At 63.1% G+C, this 15,297-nt stretch overlaps 3 protein-coding genes across 4 annotated transcripts; 1 reads left to right on the top strand and 2 right to left on the bottom strand.

The window, feature by feature from the left end:
* The first annotated feature begins 406 nt into the window (after nt 1-406).
* STUB1 (STIP1 homology and U-box containing protein 1) lies at nt 407-4,484 on the top strand. 2 transcript variants are annotated; one of them, XM_030482141.1, is made up of 7 exons: nt 407-701; nt 1,242-1,440; nt 1,543-1,708; nt 1,880-1,970; nt 2,893-2,949; nt 3,128-3,244; nt 3,586-4,484. In XM_030482141.1, the coding sequence occupies exons 1-7, from the start codon at nt 513-515 to the stop codon at nt 3,709-3,711; spliced, it is 945 nt and encodes a 314-aa protein (XP_030338001.1). In that variant the 5' UTR covers nt 407-512; the 3' UTR covers nt 3,712-4,484. The 2 variants fall into 2 exon arrangements, with proteins under 2 accessions (XP_030338001.1, XP_030338002.1); XM_030482142.1 differs by lacking the exon at nt 2,893-2,949 and having other exon boundaries at nt 431-701.
* A 139-nt stretch (nt 4,485-4,623) lies between these two features.
* JMJD8 (jumonji domain containing 8) lies at nt 4,624-6,429 on the bottom strand. Its single transcript, XM_030482151.1, has 9 exons — nt 6,284-6,429; nt 6,113-6,196; nt 5,907-5,955; nt 5,690-5,786; nt 5,544-5,612; nt 5,345-5,464; nt 5,182-5,249; nt 4,920-5,054; nt 4,624-4,833 (listed from the first exon to the last, which is right to left on the bottom strand). Exons 1-9 carry the CDS (start codon nt 6,370-6,372, stop codon nt 4,753-4,755), a joined length of 792 nt encoding a protein of 263 aa, XP_030338011.1. The 5' UTR covers nt 6,373-6,429; the 3' UTR covers nt 4,624-4,752.
* Nucleotides 6,430-6,620: 191 nt separating this feature from the next.
* On the bottom strand, nt 6,621-14,367 carry WDR24 (WD repeat domain 24). Its single transcript, XM_030482116.1, has 11 exons — nt 14,288-14,367; nt 13,739-13,873; nt 12,928-13,627; nt 12,108-12,285; nt 10,635-11,310; nt 10,253-10,368; nt 8,731-8,852; nt 8,077-8,181; nt 7,654-7,991; nt 7,094-7,278; nt 6,621-6,950 (listed from the first exon to the last, which is right to left on the bottom strand). The coding sequence occupies exons 3-11, from the start codon at nt 13,406-13,408 to the stop codon at nt 6,782-6,784; spliced, it is 2,370 nt and encodes a 789-aa protein (XP_030337976.1). The 5' UTR covers nt 13,409-13,627; nt 13,739-13,873; nt 14,288-14,367; the 3' UTR covers nt 6,621-6,781.
* Nucleotides 14,368-15,297: the final 930 nt, after the last annotated feature.

Here is a 15,297-nt window from a genome sequence, read left to right as displayed (position 1 = left end):
GGGCTGGAGGACTCGGGAAGCGGGGGGAGACGGGTGGCTGCAGCCATGGCTGGGCACTGACCCCCCCCCAAGCACCCAGCCGCACGCAGCCATCACCCCCCATTCTCCTTCACCCCCCCATCTGCCCCACACTCCGTTTGTAGGCCCCCACACTTCCCTTCGCCCCCCACCCATCCTCGCACCCCATAACCCCCATCCAGCACCCACCGCACCCCGTAACCCCCATTCACCCCACAGCACCCCATAGCCTCCATCCAGCCCCCCCCATCCGGCCGGCAGAGCGCACCCCGCCCCGCCCCTTGACCCCGCCCCCTTCCCTTGACCCTCCCCTTGGCCCCGCCCCTCCCCTTGGCCCCGCCCCCTCCGCCCCTCCGCCCCGCCCCCCGCCCGTGGCCGTGCCCGCGGCGCAGGCCCCGCCCCCGGAAGCGGCGCGCTCGCTGTCGCAGTGCGCGGCTGGAGCTCTCGCAGCCGCCGGCCCCATCGGGCCGGGCCGCGCCGCGCCGCGCGGTGCCATGAAGGGGAAGGAGGAGCGGGAGGGCGGCGCAGCGGGGCCCGGGGCGGCGGGGCCGGGCGCAGGGGGCGCGGGGGGCGGCGGCAGCCCCGAGAAGAGCCACAGCGCGCAGGAGCACAAGGAGCAGGGGAACCGGCTCTTCGGCGGACGCAAGTACCCCGAGGCCGCCGCCTGCTACGGCCGCGCCATCGTGAGTGTATGCGGCACCCCCCACCCGCGGCGGGACGGGCCCGCTCTGCCGCCGGGACACCCCCGAGCCTGGCCTGGGTGCCCCCGGGACGGGACCTGCTCTGGCCTGGTCCCATCCCCCCCCGGGCTTTGATCCCCTCCCTGGGCCTGCCCCGTCCTTCCCCTTGGCCTGAACTGCGCCCCCCAGGCCCGGCTCCGACAGCCCCGCCCTGGGCCTGGCCCCGGTCCCCTCCCTGGGCTTGGGTGCCCCGGCCTGCCCCGCTGCCCCGCTCTGAGCGGTGTGCCCCCCAGCCGCAGGCTGCCGCCCCGGGCTGCTCCCAGGCAGGGCATGGGGCCGGGGCGGTGTCCCCACACAGGGCTGCCCCATGGGGACCGGCCCCAGCTTGTCCCACATCCATCTCAGCAGCTCCCCCCAGGGTACACGCTGGTCACCACAGTGACAGCGTTGCGCAGCCGGCTCATCGGGTCACCCTGCTGTCACCACATCTCACCCGCGCCAGCAGTTGCCATCTCTGGCCATGACACAAGTGTCACTTTGCAGAACCGCAACCCCTTGGTGGCCGTGTACTACACGAACCGGGCCCTCTGCTACCTGAAGATGCAGCAGCACGACAAGGCGCTGGCGGACTGCAAGCGAGCCCTGGAGCTGGACGGCCAGTCGGTGAAGGCTCACTTCTTCCTGGGCCAGTGCCAGATGGAGATGGAAAACTATGACGAGGCCATCGCCAACCTGCAGCGAGGTGAGCAGGAACCCTGCCAGCGCTCCCACCGTGCCGGGAGGTGGCCAGGCATGGCGAGGGGGAAGCCGGGTGCTGGCTCTGAGGTGCTGATTCTGCCCCCAGCCTACAACCTCGCCAAGGAGCAGCGGCTGAATTTCGGGGATGACATCCCCAGCGCGCTGCGCATCGCCAAGAAGAAGCGTTGGAACAGCATCGAGGAGAAGCGGATCAACCAGGAGAACGAGCTGCATTCCTACCTGACCAAGCTGATCACAGCGGAGAAGGAGAGGTAACGTGGCACAGGGCAGCACCCAGAAAGGCTTTTTTAGTGCAACGAAGCACATTGTGTGTGGTGCCTCCTCCTTCCTGGAGGCACCCAGAGCCCCGCCACTGGGGCAGCAGCAGGGAAGGGAGTGGTGGTGTCCAGCCATCCCATCCTGATGTGCCTGCTCTGCTCTAGGGAGCTGGCCGAGTGCAGAAAGACTCAGCAGGAAGAAAACGCCGATGAGAGCCGGAGCCGCGTTCAGCTGGCCAGCATCGAGGCCAAACATGTGAGCGGGGCAGTGGGGCTGCTCATGGAGGCTGAGATGAGCTGGGGGACAGCCTGGAGGAGAGGCTGCGTGGAGACCTCAGAGCAGCTTCCAGTATCTGAAGGGGGCCCGCAAAGATGCTGGAGAGGGACTCTTCATTAGGGACTGTAGCGACAGGACAAGGGGTGATGGGTTTGAACTGAAACAGGGGAGGTTCAGGCTGGATATAAGGAAGAAGTTCTTCCCTGTGAGGGTGCTGAGGCGCTGGCACAGGTTGCCCAGAGAAACTGTGGCTGCCCCATCCCTGGCAGTGTTCAAGGCCAGGTTGGACACAGGGGCTTGGAGCAACCTGGTCTAGTGGAAGATGTCCCTGCCAGTGGCAGGGGGCTGGAACTGGATGAGCTTTAAGGTCCCTTCCAACCCAAACCATTCATAATTCTATGACATCCTTGCCTCATCCTCATGCTGTGGTCAAGGAAGCTGCAGGGCTGTGCAGGCCAAAGCCAGGAGACCGGGGGACAGAGCACGGCTTCTCAGCCTTTACTGTGTGGTTTGAGCTGCTGGTGCAGGGCGTTTGCATCCCTGTGTGTCACTGCCCCTGCTCTGTCACCTCAGGCCCCAGCCCTGCAGCGGTGCCGCCTGTTTGCGCTCCCTCAGCTGCTGCTCCTGTTGTTCTCCTGTTGTTGTCCCAGGGCTCTCAGCCACGTGTAGGTCTGGGTGCCAGCCTGGCGCAGGGCACTAATCCTGGGATAAAAATAGCCCCTCATGGGAGGTTATTTTTAAGCTGGATCACTCCTGCCCTGCGGTTCAGCCTGGCCGGGGCTGTGAAGGCAGAGGGGCCACCAGGACCTGCCACAGCACCCATGGGTGGGAGGCCTCGGGGCTCTCTTCTGGGGACCCCCATACACCGGGGTCCCCTTCTCCTCAAAGCCTTCTCTTTCAGGACAAATACCTGGCAGACATGGACGAGCTCTTCTCTCAAGTGGATGAGAAGAGGAAGGTGAGTGTGTCCCAGTCTGCGCTCCTGGCTGGAGCTGCTTGCCATAAACCTGCTTCAGTCCATGCTCCCACCTCTGCCATGGTCCCTGCTCCTCGCTCTCATCCAGCACCACCTCCCAGCCCTCTCTTTGATGATGGTTTCCCCCAGCCCCTCCTGACCCAGCTCTGCTTCTCTCCAGAAGCGAGACATCCCCGACTACCTGTGCGGGAAGATCAGTTTTGAGCTGATGCGGGAGCCCTGCATCACACCCAGCGGCATCACCTACGACAGGAAGGACATTGAGGAACATCTCCAGGTACTGCTGGGCTGGGGGCACTGGGGGCTCCCCAAGTCCTGCCCTGCCTGGGCATGAAGGCAGCTGCCTGCCCAACCAAGGGCTCAGAAGCTTCCCTGGGCTTGGTCGCGGGTGCCTGCCTGGGCAGCTCCCTGGGAAGGCGTTGGGACACGCAGGAAGGCAGCAGGTGCTGCCCAAAGCGGAGGTGGCTGTTGGCAGGGCCTTGGCCCTGCTCTGGGTGGCACCATGGGAGGGGACTGTCCCTCTGTCCCCTTCCTTCCTCCCCTCGGCACGCTGTGCCGGATGCCCGAGGGCTGAGCACGTGGAGCAGCCGGTTCACACGGAGGCGTCCTCCCCTGCAGCGCGTGGGGCACTTCGATCCGGTGACGCGGAGTCCCCTGACCCAGGACCAGCTGATCCCCAACCTCGCCATGAAGGAGGTGATCGATGCCTTCATCTCGGAGAACGGCTGGGTGGAGGATTACTGAGGGGCCGTGGCCCCGGTGGCTGGCACCAGGCCTTAACTTGCTCTGGCTCTTCCCCCTCCGCTCTGGGCGCCCAGAGGCCCGGCGGTGGCTGGGTGAGGGCACACTGTCACCATCTCCCCTTCCCGAGGAGCCACAGTGGCTGGGTGGGCATGAAGGCTCCCCTGGGCTCCCCTCTCCACCAGCTCTTGTTGACCATGGAGAAGGCTGGCTCATCGCAGCGGCCTGGAAGGTCTCACCATCATCTTCATTGCCCAGAGAGCAGCATCCCCCTTGGCTCCGGCAGCTGACAATCTGCAAAGATCCCATCCTGCTCCAGGGAGGTGCTGCGAAGAGCTTGCCGGGGTGAGCGCCTGCTGCTGGTCTGCCCCATGCCCTCCCCATGTACATAGTTGTTTCCTTGTCCTGCCCGGCCAGGGTTGGGTCCTCTTCTTCCATGGAAATAGCCACTTGTGAGGGTTGCAAGGGACTCACCTTGGCTTTTCCTGGGAAACAACAGCCCCCTCGGGCTGGACGGGGCCAGCTCATGCGTCCCCTCAACCCGCTGGGACCGTGGTTCCCTGCGAACAACCACCCGGGTTAAAAAGTTCTTCTTCCTTTTAATGAAATCCTGTTAACAAACAAAAGAATAACCATCAAACCTGCATCCGACCGAGCCTCCAGGGTCTCGGGTGGCTGCCGAGCTGCCTGGCTTCTGAGCGCCCCTGGAAGTGTCAACTTCAGAAATATATATATGAAAATAAAATTACTTCAGCAATAAATATGGAAAATCAAAAGCTGGAATGGTTCATGGCACCGGGCGGGGGAGAGCCTGCTTGGGGAACCAGGGCCAGCCTCCAGGAGTGGGTTTGCCTGTCCCTGCGGGCTCAGGCCCCTCCGGTGGCGGTGGGGATGGAGCAGCACACAAAGCACAGCGGCAGAACAACAACTTTAATCCAAAGGGGAGGGAAAAGACCAGTAAAAAACAGGACTTGAGGTGCTTGGTCCCAACAGCTGGTGGCTGCAGGAGCAGGAGGATGGGGATGCATCCCTGTGCTCTCAGCCTTATCCCAGGAAGGTGGAGATGAAGACGCTGGTGTCCAGGTTGAGCGTGGCGTGCCACCAGCGGTCAGGGAAGTACAGGACCTGCCAGGAGGGAGCAGGGGGGCCCATGGGTGTCCCCTCCAAGGGGAGCGCAGAGCAGAGGTGCTGTGGGGCTGGCTGGGACTCACCTCCCCAGGGCGGAGGGTGCACTCCAGTGGCCGCTCAGCCGGTGGCAGCGTAGGGTATGTGTGCTGGAGCCAGGCCAGTGTTGTCTCATTGGGGTGGAAGTGGGGTGTTTTATCCGGTGGGTACAGAAACCAGCGCTGGAAGACACCGGGACACCCCCCCCATCCCCTATTTCCCCTCTAGCCCCTTGGGCTCAGCCATTCCCCATGTTGGGGGATGCCTGTTGAGGTCTTCCCCCCCCACATACACCTGACCAAAGCTCACCTTCCTGCCGAAGATCACCTCTGAAAAACCAGGGCCGTGCCAGTGGAAGGGAACACCAGAGCCTGAGCCTATGGCGGGAGTGGGGAGGTTGGGTGCTGGGGAGAATCCCCCCCACCCTGGGGCTGCCCGCACCCACCGTCCCGGCCGGCAATCCCGATCCCACCTGCGATCCCAAAGCTGTAGGCAAGGCTGGTACCCGGGATGCGGAATGGGGGGGGCACGTATTGCTGGAAGAGGGGGCCCCACTCGGTGAGGTTGTTGTCCCCGAAGAAGTAGAGGGTGTCTGGGGGGGGCAAACAGGGGAGGTTGAGCCTGGCGGGGTGCTGGGTACCGGTGGTGCGGAGCGGGATGGCGCTACCCACCGCTGCCCAGCCTGGCCGGATCCTGCGGCTCCAGCAGCTGCTCCACATACTCCGTGAAGGGCACGTCCACTGCGGGCAGGGGCGGGGGTCAGGCCGGTGCCCCCGGGCAGGCTCTGCCTGCCGGGTCCCGGACCCCCGCCGCTCACCCTTGCGGTAGGAGTAGGTGTTGGCCGTGCTGAGCCGCACCGGGGAGGACCCGAAGGCCGCCAGCAGCTTCTCCCGGGTGCAGAGTGCTCGGAAGGCCTGGGGAGGGGGGCACAGCAGGGAAGGGATGATGCTGCCGCCGCCGCTCCCGGGGCACCGGCGTGTGTGTATGTGTCCCCAGCCGTGCCTGGACCCCCCGGTCCCTGTCCCGGCACTCACCGAGTTGTCCGTGAGCCCTCGGAGGACGACCGGCCGGGAGAAGGCGAACCTGCGGAGACAGAGCAGCGCACCGGGGTCCCGCACTGGAGAGCGCACCGGGACCTGCCCCACAACCGACCCCGGGACACCGGGACCTGCTCCCCGCGCCCCCCCCGCCTCGAAACCCCCGCCCGGGACCCGCTCTCGGTTTAGGGGCCTGCCCGTACCGCTGCAGGAAGAGGGAGTAGGTGAGGGAGGCGTCTGCCCGCTCCACGGTGCACTGCTGCTCCTCCGGCACCGCGCCCGCCAGCCTGCAACGGGAGGCTCCGCTCGCCACCGGGCTCGGTACCGGTACCGGCACGGGACCCACCCCCACCCCCACCCCCCCCCGCGCTCACCAGCCGCCGCCCGGCGGGTCGGTGCATGCCGCGGGCCGGGCCCAGGCCAGCGGCAGCAGCAGCGGGAGCAGCCGCCGCGCCGCCGCCATGGCGGACTGCGACCGGCACCGGGGGCACCGCCGGACTACGGTCCCCGGCAGCAAGCGCGGGCCGCGCCGCGCACCGCCATTGGCTGGGCGCGCCGCTACGGGTCCCGGCAGCGGCCATGGCGTCGTAATGGGGCAACGCGGAACGTGGGCACCACAGGTTGCCGAGGAGCGGGGAACCGAGACCGGGACCGAGCCCGAGCGCCCCGGGCCCCGCTGCGGGCAGGATAAGCACAGGCAAGAGGCAGGGCTCAGTTCAGCTGGTGTTGTGCTTTAATTCAGTACAAAAGTGCCGCGCAGGGGGCTGGGGCGCACGCAGGGCCCCTATTTACACACAATAAATAGCGGAGGGAGGCGCGGGGGGGGGAGCTGCGCCCGGCTGCCCGCAGCCTCCCCGGGCGGCCAGCGCGTCTCAGCTGTACTCGCAGAGGTGGCCGCAGCCGGCGGGGCAGTGGGAGCTGGTCTCCAGCCACTTCATGATGTGCTGGAGGTGTCCACCGTGGCTGCAGCCCTGGCACCACACGAAGAGCCCCTTGACGACGTGGTGGCAGACGGCACACATGCTGGCACACTGCCGGCACCTGCACGGGCAGAGGGGGGAGCATGGGCAGGGGCAGCCCTGGGGAGGGCAACACAGGAGAGCAGGAGGCACCTACCCCATCCTCCTGCCCCCCCGGGGCTCCCTTTGGGGGTCCCCACCTCCCTGGGCACTCCCTGCCCTCACCGATCGCAGATCCAGCCCCTGTTGCTCATGGGCCGCTTGCAGTTGCTGCAGTTGACGTGCAGGGTGGTGGATGCCTGGTTGAGGCAGTTGATGGCACGGCACGTGCTCAGCTTGATCACCTCGTTGGAGATGTTCCAGAGCTGGAAGCGCTGCAGCAGGTCGATGTAGGATGTGTACCAGTGCTCCTGGGGATGGATACGGACATCTGAGCCTTGACAACCCCCCAAAGCCTCCTCAAGACTCAAGCCTTGCATCCCAAAGGGAAGGGAGGAAGTGCTTCTGTGGGGATGGGAAGAGGCACCCTTCCCGTATCAACAGGCCAGGGCCACATCCCCCTGCAGATACCCCCTTGGGTCCCTGCTGGAGTCCTGGAGCTGCCCACCCCAGGTGAGAGCCAGCCTGGAGGAGAAGGGAGGTGCCCAGAGCCCAGGCAGGATCCTGTCCCATTGGGATCTACCACCCCTGGGTCCCACCAACGTGCCATCTCACAATCACAACAATTTCCCTTGAAGGGAAGGTTCAGTTCTGACACAGCCAGGAAAGGGCTTCCCAGGGTCTACCTGTGTCTGCTCATCGATCTCCTTGCGGATGCGATCCCCCAGCACAATGAGGATGGACACGGCCGTCTGCACGTCCCCCTGCTCGGCGTAGAAGAGGAGCGTGTCCCGCACGATGGGGTTGAAGAAGTCTGAGGGCAGGCGGTTCTCATACAGTGAGTGGGAGATGGAGATGAGGGAGAAGGACTCCACAGGGGTCAGCGACACCGTCTCAGCCTCGTTGCCACTGACGTGAGGGGAGTCAGCCTTGTCCTGCAGGTGGTCCAAGGCCGACGGGTTGTCCACGATCTCGTGGCGCAGGGGGAAGGCTTCCTGGGGAAGGCTGTATTCCTGCTCTTCAGCTGCAAGGAGTATCAGGAGTGAGAAGGGAAGGCCAGTTCCCTGCCTGGTCCAGGGAACACCTCCCAGCACCCACTGTGCACTCACCGTGTGGGTTCTCGTGGTCCATCATATACAGGTCATCCTCATCCGCTTCCACATCTCCCAGCAGGTAGTCTGCAGGGACGTCACTGCCCTCCGTCTCCTCATTGTCTGTGTGATCAGGGAGAGAGAAATCAGCTCGTTCCCCCCTTGGACACATGGCTGCATCATAGAACCACTGAATCGTCTGGGTTGGAAAGGACCTTAAAGCTCATCCGGTTCCAACCCCACTGCCAGGGATGGGGCAGCCACAGCTTCTCTGGGCAACCTGTGCCAGTGCCTCAGCACCCTCACAGGGAAGAGCTTCTGCCTAAGAGCTCATCTCAATCTCCCCTCTGTCAGGTTAAAGCCATTCCCCCTTGGCCTGTCCCTACAGGCCCTTGTCAAACATGTGCTCCTCCATGTCCTGCCCCATGTGCCGGGCTGTGTCCAAGCTCCACACCGCAGTCGCGTTCCCGGCTCCGCAGCCACTACCACAGGGCTCACAGGGGCAAATTGTCCCTGTGTCTGCAGCACCCAGGGCTCACATGCTGCATGTGGGGGCTGCAGCAGGTCCAAGCACCCCAATGTACAGGGTAAATTCACTGGTTTATCCTGTATCTACAGCTACGGAGGGAAGAGCTGTAGGACCTGGACTGCCCCTGCCCCAGAGAAAGTTACCCTCATTGTTCATCAGGGTGGAGGAGGAATCCATGAGGATGTTTTCTGAGCGGCTTTCTCCTTTGCTACGGTCCAGTCTTGACTCGCTGCCCAGCCCAGAGGGGATATCCTTCAGGTTAAAGCTGGGAAAGAAGCCAAATTTCATAGTCACAGAAGTTTGCAGCTTCTGTTCTAGCCAGCAAAGAGCCTGGATAGAGGTCTCCAGTTGCAAGCTGAATGGTGAAACCCAAGATAGGGCAATTTCTCCAAGAGCACAGAAGTCAGCTGCCCCACTTGGGCTCTTCCTGAAGGTTTGTGAGCTCAGCACAGGTTCTTGACTCCCTCTCTTAACATTTACCTTCACCTCAGAGGCAGGTTCAGGAGCTGCCTTGCTACAAGATGCTTTGCTGTTTGCAAAGCACCACTGCTCTCCACCTTCACAGACACGGAGAAGGAATCATTGAATGGTTTGGGTTGAAGGGACCTTAAAGCTCATCCAGTTCCAACCCCCTGCCACGGGCAGGGACAACGTCCACTAGAGCAGGTTGCTCCAAGCCCCTGTGTCCAACCTGGCCTTGAACACTGCCAGGGATGGGGCAGCCACAGTTTCTCTGGGCAACCTGTGCCAGCGCCTCAGCACCCTCACAGGGAAGAACTTCTGCCTAAGAAAGATCTCATCTTCCCTCTGTCAGGTTAAAGCCATTCCCCCTTGGCCTGTCCCTACAGGCCCTTGTCCAAAGCCCCTCTCCAGCTTTCTTGTAGCCCCTTCAGGCACTGGGAGCTGCTCTAAGGTCTCCCCTTAAGGAGCCTTCTCTTCTCCAGGCTGAACCAGCCCAGCTCTCTCAGCCTGGCTCCAGAGCAGAGCTGCTCCGGCCCTCGCAGCATCTCCGTGGCCTCCTCTGGGCTTGCTCAATCAGGGAAGGGAATGGGGTTGAAGGAGAGCTGAGCTGTTCAGCTTTCTGCCTGCACTGTTGAAGCCAGGTGCAGACAGGAACCTGCCTGGATGCAGGGCTGGGCCGAGGAGAGCATTTCCTTTGATGTTACTTGAGGATTTGCACTCACCCTGGGAACCCGGCCCTGCAAGGTCTGATAGCTAACGTGGAGTCCTCACCCCTCACTTTTGTGTCATCAAGAAGAGGAAAAACAAGTCTTCCTGCTTCATCAGCCCACAATGGAGCTCTCCATGCCAGAGAGCAGCTCACAGAGCTGTCCTCTCCCTTTGAAGGCAGAAGACAACCTCTCCACAACAGCAGTGAGACAGAGTTTCTCCATCCCCAGCCCTGACATGGTCACTAATGAAGTAACCACAAAGCTGGTTCCAGCCCTACACCCCACCACAGCTCCAAGCTTTGTTTCAAGGAGGGCAGGGAGCAGAGTACAAGGCTTCAGGGCTCAGGCCCGGGCTGGCCATCACTTCTTACTCCCACATGGAGAATGGGCTGCCTTCAAACAATGCCAGCCTGCAAACCAGTGTGACCTGAGGCTAGGGAGAGTGTCCCTGCTGCCACCCCGGGGCTGGCTGCAGCTCCTGCCCCCCCTTTACCTGTTCATGAGCGGGAGGGTGGTGCTGCCTTTCCCCATGCTGTGGTTGAGGTTGGTGGATGACACGGTGCCGAGGCTGGAGTAGATAATGCGCAGCATCGTCCACGTTTGAGCCACCTGCATGGGAGAGCTGCAGCCAGACCTTGCCAAGTTACAAACCCTGTGCAGCCACGTGCCTGGTGGCAAACCCCCACCATCAGCCCTTCTGGAGCCAGACAGGCTCTTGGGGAGGTCAATACTCTCAGCAATGATCTAGGCTTGTTGTAGGCGACGGGTTTGGTGCCAGGCAGAGGTCACGGAGCTGCCACCCAGCTCAGGCTGAGCACCCTTCACCCTCAGCACCAGCCCTGCTCTGAATGGGGAGCCTGCAGCCCCGGCCTCACCTGGTTGCGGTCCAAGCCCTTGGCCACCTTGGCGTTGTGGTCGCAGAGCTCAGGCAGGGGCCGGCCGGCCAGCACGTACTGCTTGGCCGTGTGCACGAACCAGTCCATGCTGCCGCTCTCCACGTCCATCTCGAAGACGCTGAGGGCGCTGGAGGAGGAGATGTACTCAAACTGCTCCGTGGGGTCCAGCTTGCGCTTGAAGAAGATGGGGTGCCGCCGGTCACCGATGTAGGGCTTGCGGTTGGAGTCAGAGGAGATGAGGCTCTCCTTGGCGGCGAAGGCCAGGTCTCCATAGAGGCTGTAGCACAGCCCCTCGGGGTTGGCCCTGTCGATGGGCTGGCTGGCGTCCTTGAATATGTGCTGGTAGAGGGTGCTGTCCTTAGAGCCCGACAGGAGGAAGTACGGGTCGTGGAGGTGACGCCACACGATGCCCGTGGTGACGTCCTTGTGCTCCTCGAACATGGCGGAGGGGATGAAGGGCCGCCGCACGTCCCAGACGTAGATGTTGTGGTCCACCATCATGGAGCAGGTGGCGATGTGGTGTTTGCACTCCGGGCGCCACTTCACCCGCGCCACCGAGGCGATGGTCTGCACACAGTAGATCTCCTTCGCCCGCGTGGTGTTCATGTCCCACACCTTCACCATCTTATCCCGGCCGCCCGTTGCCAGCCAGCCCCTGGAGAAGGATGGAGGAAAGATGGTGAGATGCCAGCTTGGGCCAGGATCTGCGCTTGTTCATCTCTTCTTTCCCGTCATGGCACAGGAACACTCACAACACAGATATGCCAAGGGAATGTTCCTCTCACATGCTGCCCTAACACCTCCACTCTCCAGCAACCAGGGCAGGCAACACCTCTGCTTCCTGGCCTCATTTAAGGCCTGTCATCTTTGAGCCACGCTCATCTGAAGGGCTCCCAGCCAGGCCGGTTCCCCCTACCCCTGGTTTCCACTTGCCAGGGCCACCAGAGAGGGAGAAGGCCCAGTATGAACAGACTTCAGGGCCTCTCTAAGATCATGAGGAGCCGCAGCACTGCCTGAGCAAGGAGGGACCTACACACCACAACAGCTATTTCCAGATGCACCCCAACTGCCTCCAGGCGAAGGCAGGAGGGAAATGACCAGACACAAGCAAGGCCTGATCAAACACAAGGAAGCTGTGTCCCAGAGCAGCCACACAGCGCTCTCCCCAAACCCAGCACCCAAGCAAGAGCCTGCCCTGACATGGGGGCAAACCAGCAGCTTGCTACTCCCAACCATTAGCAATCCAGTGCCCCAGAAGTGCCCAATTTGTCAAAAAACAAAGCCAAAACACCCCCCCCCAAAAATCCTCAAAGCAATCATTGCTCCTGACACAAGGGGCCAGGGTATCAAGAGACCCTGCTTTCCCCCCGAGAAAAGCCCCAATCCCATTTTTAGGGCCTCCCTCGCCTGTGCTGAGGCCGGGGAGCTGGCAGGGTCCAGCCCCACACAAACCTGTCCTCTGGGTGCCAGTCGCAGCAGAAGACAGGTCCATTGTGGGCTGTGAACATCCTCTCATAGCGGTCGGGCCGGCGGATGTCCCACAGCTGCACGTTCCCATTCTCAAAGGTGGCAGCAAAGGTGAAGTAGTCCCGGATGCTGAACTGCACGTCCCGCACACTCTCCGACTGGCCTGGGCGGGGACGGAGCGTGAGATGTGGTGGGACAAGCTCCAGCAAGGCTAAAAACCCCACTGGAGGAGCCACGGGGGTCCCCAGCCCAGGGAGGAGAGGAAGCAGGGAGTGACGCAGCCACCTTCAGCCTCCCTGCAGAGCCAGCCCACTGAGCAGCCAAAACAGTGAGAACCATGGAATGGTTTGGGTTGAAGGGACCTTAAAGCTCATCCAGTTCCAACCCCCTGCCACGGGCAGGGACACCTTCCACTCGAGCAGGTTGCTCCAAGCCCCTGTGTCCAACCTGGCCTTGAACACTGCCAGGGATGGGGCAGCCACAGCTTCTCTGGGCACCCTGTGCCAGCGCCTCAGCACCCTCACAGGGAAGAGCTTCTGCCTAAGAGCTCATCTCAGTCTCCCCTCTGTCAGGTTAAAGCCATTCCCCCTTGGCCTGTCCCTACAGGCCCTTGTCCAAAGCCCCTCTCCAGCTTTCTTGTAGCCCCTTTAGGTATATGAAGGCTGAAAAAAACCCCACCAAAAAGCTCCTCCCTGCCTGCTCCAGACATCCCCCCTGAGCAAAGCCTCCCCCCGGGCACAGGGAAAGGGGAAAGCCCCAACTTCTGCCTCTCAACAGAGTAAAGGGGCAAATAACATGTTCCTACCAGAGAAGGTGCTGACAGAGTCCTTCTTGCGCAGGTCGAAGCACTTCATGTAGCCATCCTGGGAGCCGCTGAGGAGCATGTAGACCTCAGTGGGGTGGAAGCAGACCTTGTTGACGGTGCGCTTGTGCTCGGTGAAGAGCTGGTCCTGTTTGTTGCGGGACGGCTTGCCCAGGTTCCAGGTGACCACCACGCCGTTGGTGGCAGCAGTGGCCAGCAGGTTCTCGTCCATCTGGTGCCACACCACGTCGGCGCAGCTGAAGTTCAGGGAGGGTTTGCGGCCGACGCGGAGGTTCAGCTTCTCCACAAACTGGTCCTCCTCGATGGAGTAGATCTTGAAGATGTTGCGGCCGGCCACCACCACCTGGGCGGCATCGCGGCACACGCTAATGGCATTGGCAGGGGCGTCCAGGTGACAGAACATGGTCCGGCCTGTCAGGGCATTGCCCCCCAGGGCCGTGGTGACCCTGGCCATCTTCTCCATGGCCGTCCTTGGGGCACACTCCCCTCTCCAGGAGCTGGCTCGGAGGCTCGTGTCCTCGCAGGCTGCATTCACACTCGCACGGCTGCCCTGCTCCACCTCAGCCAGAGCTGGGAAGGGACAGGCCCGGCTCCCGCGGCTCCTGGCAGGACCAGGGGGCTTCAACCACAGCTTTTTGTGGCCACATCAACAGGAGGTAAGAGGCTACAGCCTGGTTGAGACCTGTGGGGAGAGAGATATGGCCCCACGATGGGCTTCTCCTCCTGCTGCCTTCTGTAACTCCCTCCCAGAGAGCTCTTGAAACCGTTCCTGGGTTCCTTGTTCCCTCCTTACTTCAATGGCTGTTGGTGACACTACAGGATGTCGACTGCGGTGTCGTGGGCTGAAGGTGAGCAGAGTCTCCAGCAAGTGGTTGGGTGAAATGAGCCCGCAGTCATCTCCATGAGGCACTTCTTGTGCCCCGAACCCCTGCAGGAGGCAGAGGGGTCACCCTGCTTCTTAGCAGAGGGGGCCAGCGTCTCCCCACCGGGCACAGGAGCAAGCCAGGGCGCTGGGCAGCTGCTCTGGGGTGCCTGAAGGCCACCACAAACCACCTCCCCCAGAGCCAGCCCGAGCCCCTGCCCTGGCACTGCGCCTTCCCCCCCCAGCCCCCCATTGCCCGCGCTCCCCCTCCTCAGGGCCTGCTCCTGACCCACAGCCCCCTCAGGGCCCCCTCAGAGCCCGATCCTGCCCCGTAGCCCCCTCAGGGCCCCTCCACAGCTCCCAAAGCCTACTCCGGGTCCTCTTCCACCGCTCAGTGCCCGCAGAGCCCCCCCAGGACCCCCCACCCATCAGGGCCTCCTCAGACCCTGCCCGGTGCCCCCACGGCCCACGGTGCCGCACCCGCTGCTCCGCCCCGGCAGCCGCCGCCGACACGGAAACGGGCGGCGCGCCACGCCCCCTTCCGCGGCGCCACGCCCCCTTCCGCCGCGGAGGCGCGCGCCCCGCCCCAGGCCCCGCCCCCAATCAAGCCCCGCCCCTAACTCAGGGCCCGCCGCCGGCGTGGGTAGCGGTGGGAAGGGGGGTGCGGGCGAATGGAGTGAATTGGGGGTGCGGGGGGAAGTGGGGGTGTCAGGGGGGGATAGGGGTGAATTGGGGGTGCGAGGAGGGGAATGGAGGTATCGGGGGGGATATGGATTGAATTCGGGGGAGATATGGGTGAATTGCGGGTGGGGGTGCGGGCAAGGGAATGGGGTGCAGGGGGGATATAGGCATGTCAAGGGGGGGGGATATGGGGTGAATGGTGGGGTGCAGGGGGAAAATCTGGTCCCGACGGGGGTGCGGGTGCGGGTAGGGAGAATGGGGGAGTGCTGAGGGGTATGGGGGTGCCAGGGGGACATATGGGGAGAACTGGGGTGAGGCTGTCAGGGGGACGTGGAGTGCAGTGTTTGGGGGTACCATGGAGAGAAAGGGGGTGTCAGGAGGGTATGGAGTGCGTTGGGGTGAGAGTGCAGTGGGGGAATGGGGGTGCTGGGGGGATATGGGGTGAATTGGGTGTGGGGGTGCAGGGTGAAAATGGGGGCGTCGGGGATATGAGGTCCACTGGGCTGGGGGTACAGGGAGAGGAATGAGGGTTGTCAGAGGGATATGGGGTGCATTGGGGATGCAGGGATGCACTGCGGGGTTATGGACTTGCACTGAGGTGTGGGGCTGCTTGGGGGGCTTGGAGGTGTCTGGGGTATAGGAGTACAAAAGGGTTTAGGGGTACATGGGGGGCTGATATACCGGCAGTTACAGGGCTACGCTGGGGGCTGAGTATGCAGAGGTGGGGCTGCAAGGGGGAGTGGGGAGGTATGTGGGTGCACTGCCATGGGGGGGCTGCAGAGGGGGGTATAGGGACACCCCAGCTCCAA

Source organism: Strigops habroptila, chromosome 4 (genome assembly GCF_004027225.2).
Source record: "Strigops habroptila isolate Jane chromosome 4, bStrHab1.2.pri, whole genome shotgun sequence".
NCBI lineage: Eukaryota > Metazoa > Chordata > Aves > Psittaciformes > Psittacidae > Strigops > Strigops habroptila.
This window is presented reverse-complemented; position numbering and strand designations above follow the sequence as displayed.

Coding starts and splice junctions, on each gene's coding strand:
- STUB1 (XM_030482141.1), top strand. CDS start 513: ATGAAGGGGAAGGAGGAGCGGGAGGGCGGCGCAGCGGGGCCCGGGGCG. Junction 1,709..1,879: donor ATCACAGCGGAGAAGGAGAG/GTAACGTGGCAC, acceptor GCTCTGCTCTAG/GGAGCTGGCCGAGTGCAGAA. Junction 1,971..2,892: donor CCAGCATCGAGGCCAAACAT/GTGAGCGGGGCA, acceptor CTTCTCTTTCAG/GACAAATACCTGGCAGACAT.
- JMJD8 (XM_030482151.1), bottom strand. CDS start 6,372: ATGGCGGCGGCGCGGCGGCTGCTCCCGCTGCTGCTGCCGCTGGCCTGG. Junction 5,787..5,906: donor GAGGGCTCACGGACAACTCG/GTGAGTGCCGGG, acceptor CCCCCTCCCCAG/GCCTTCCGAGCACTCTGCAC. Junction 5,613..5,689: donor CACCTACTCCTACCGCAAGG/GTGAGCGGCGGG, acceptor CCCTGCCCGCAG/TGGACGTGCCCTTCACGGAG.
- WDR24 (XM_030482116.1), bottom strand. CDS start 13,408: ATGGAGAAGATGGCCAGGGTCACCACGGCCCTGGGGGGCAATGCCCTG. Junction 11,311..12,107: donor GACTGGCACCCAGAGGACAG/GTTTGTGTGGGG, acceptor ATCCTTCTCCAG/GGGCTGGCTGGCAACGGGCG. Junction 6,951..7,093: donor AGGGGCTGGATCTGCGATCG/GTGAGGGCAGGG, acceptor CTGCCCGTGCAG/GTGCCGGCAGTGTGCCAGCA.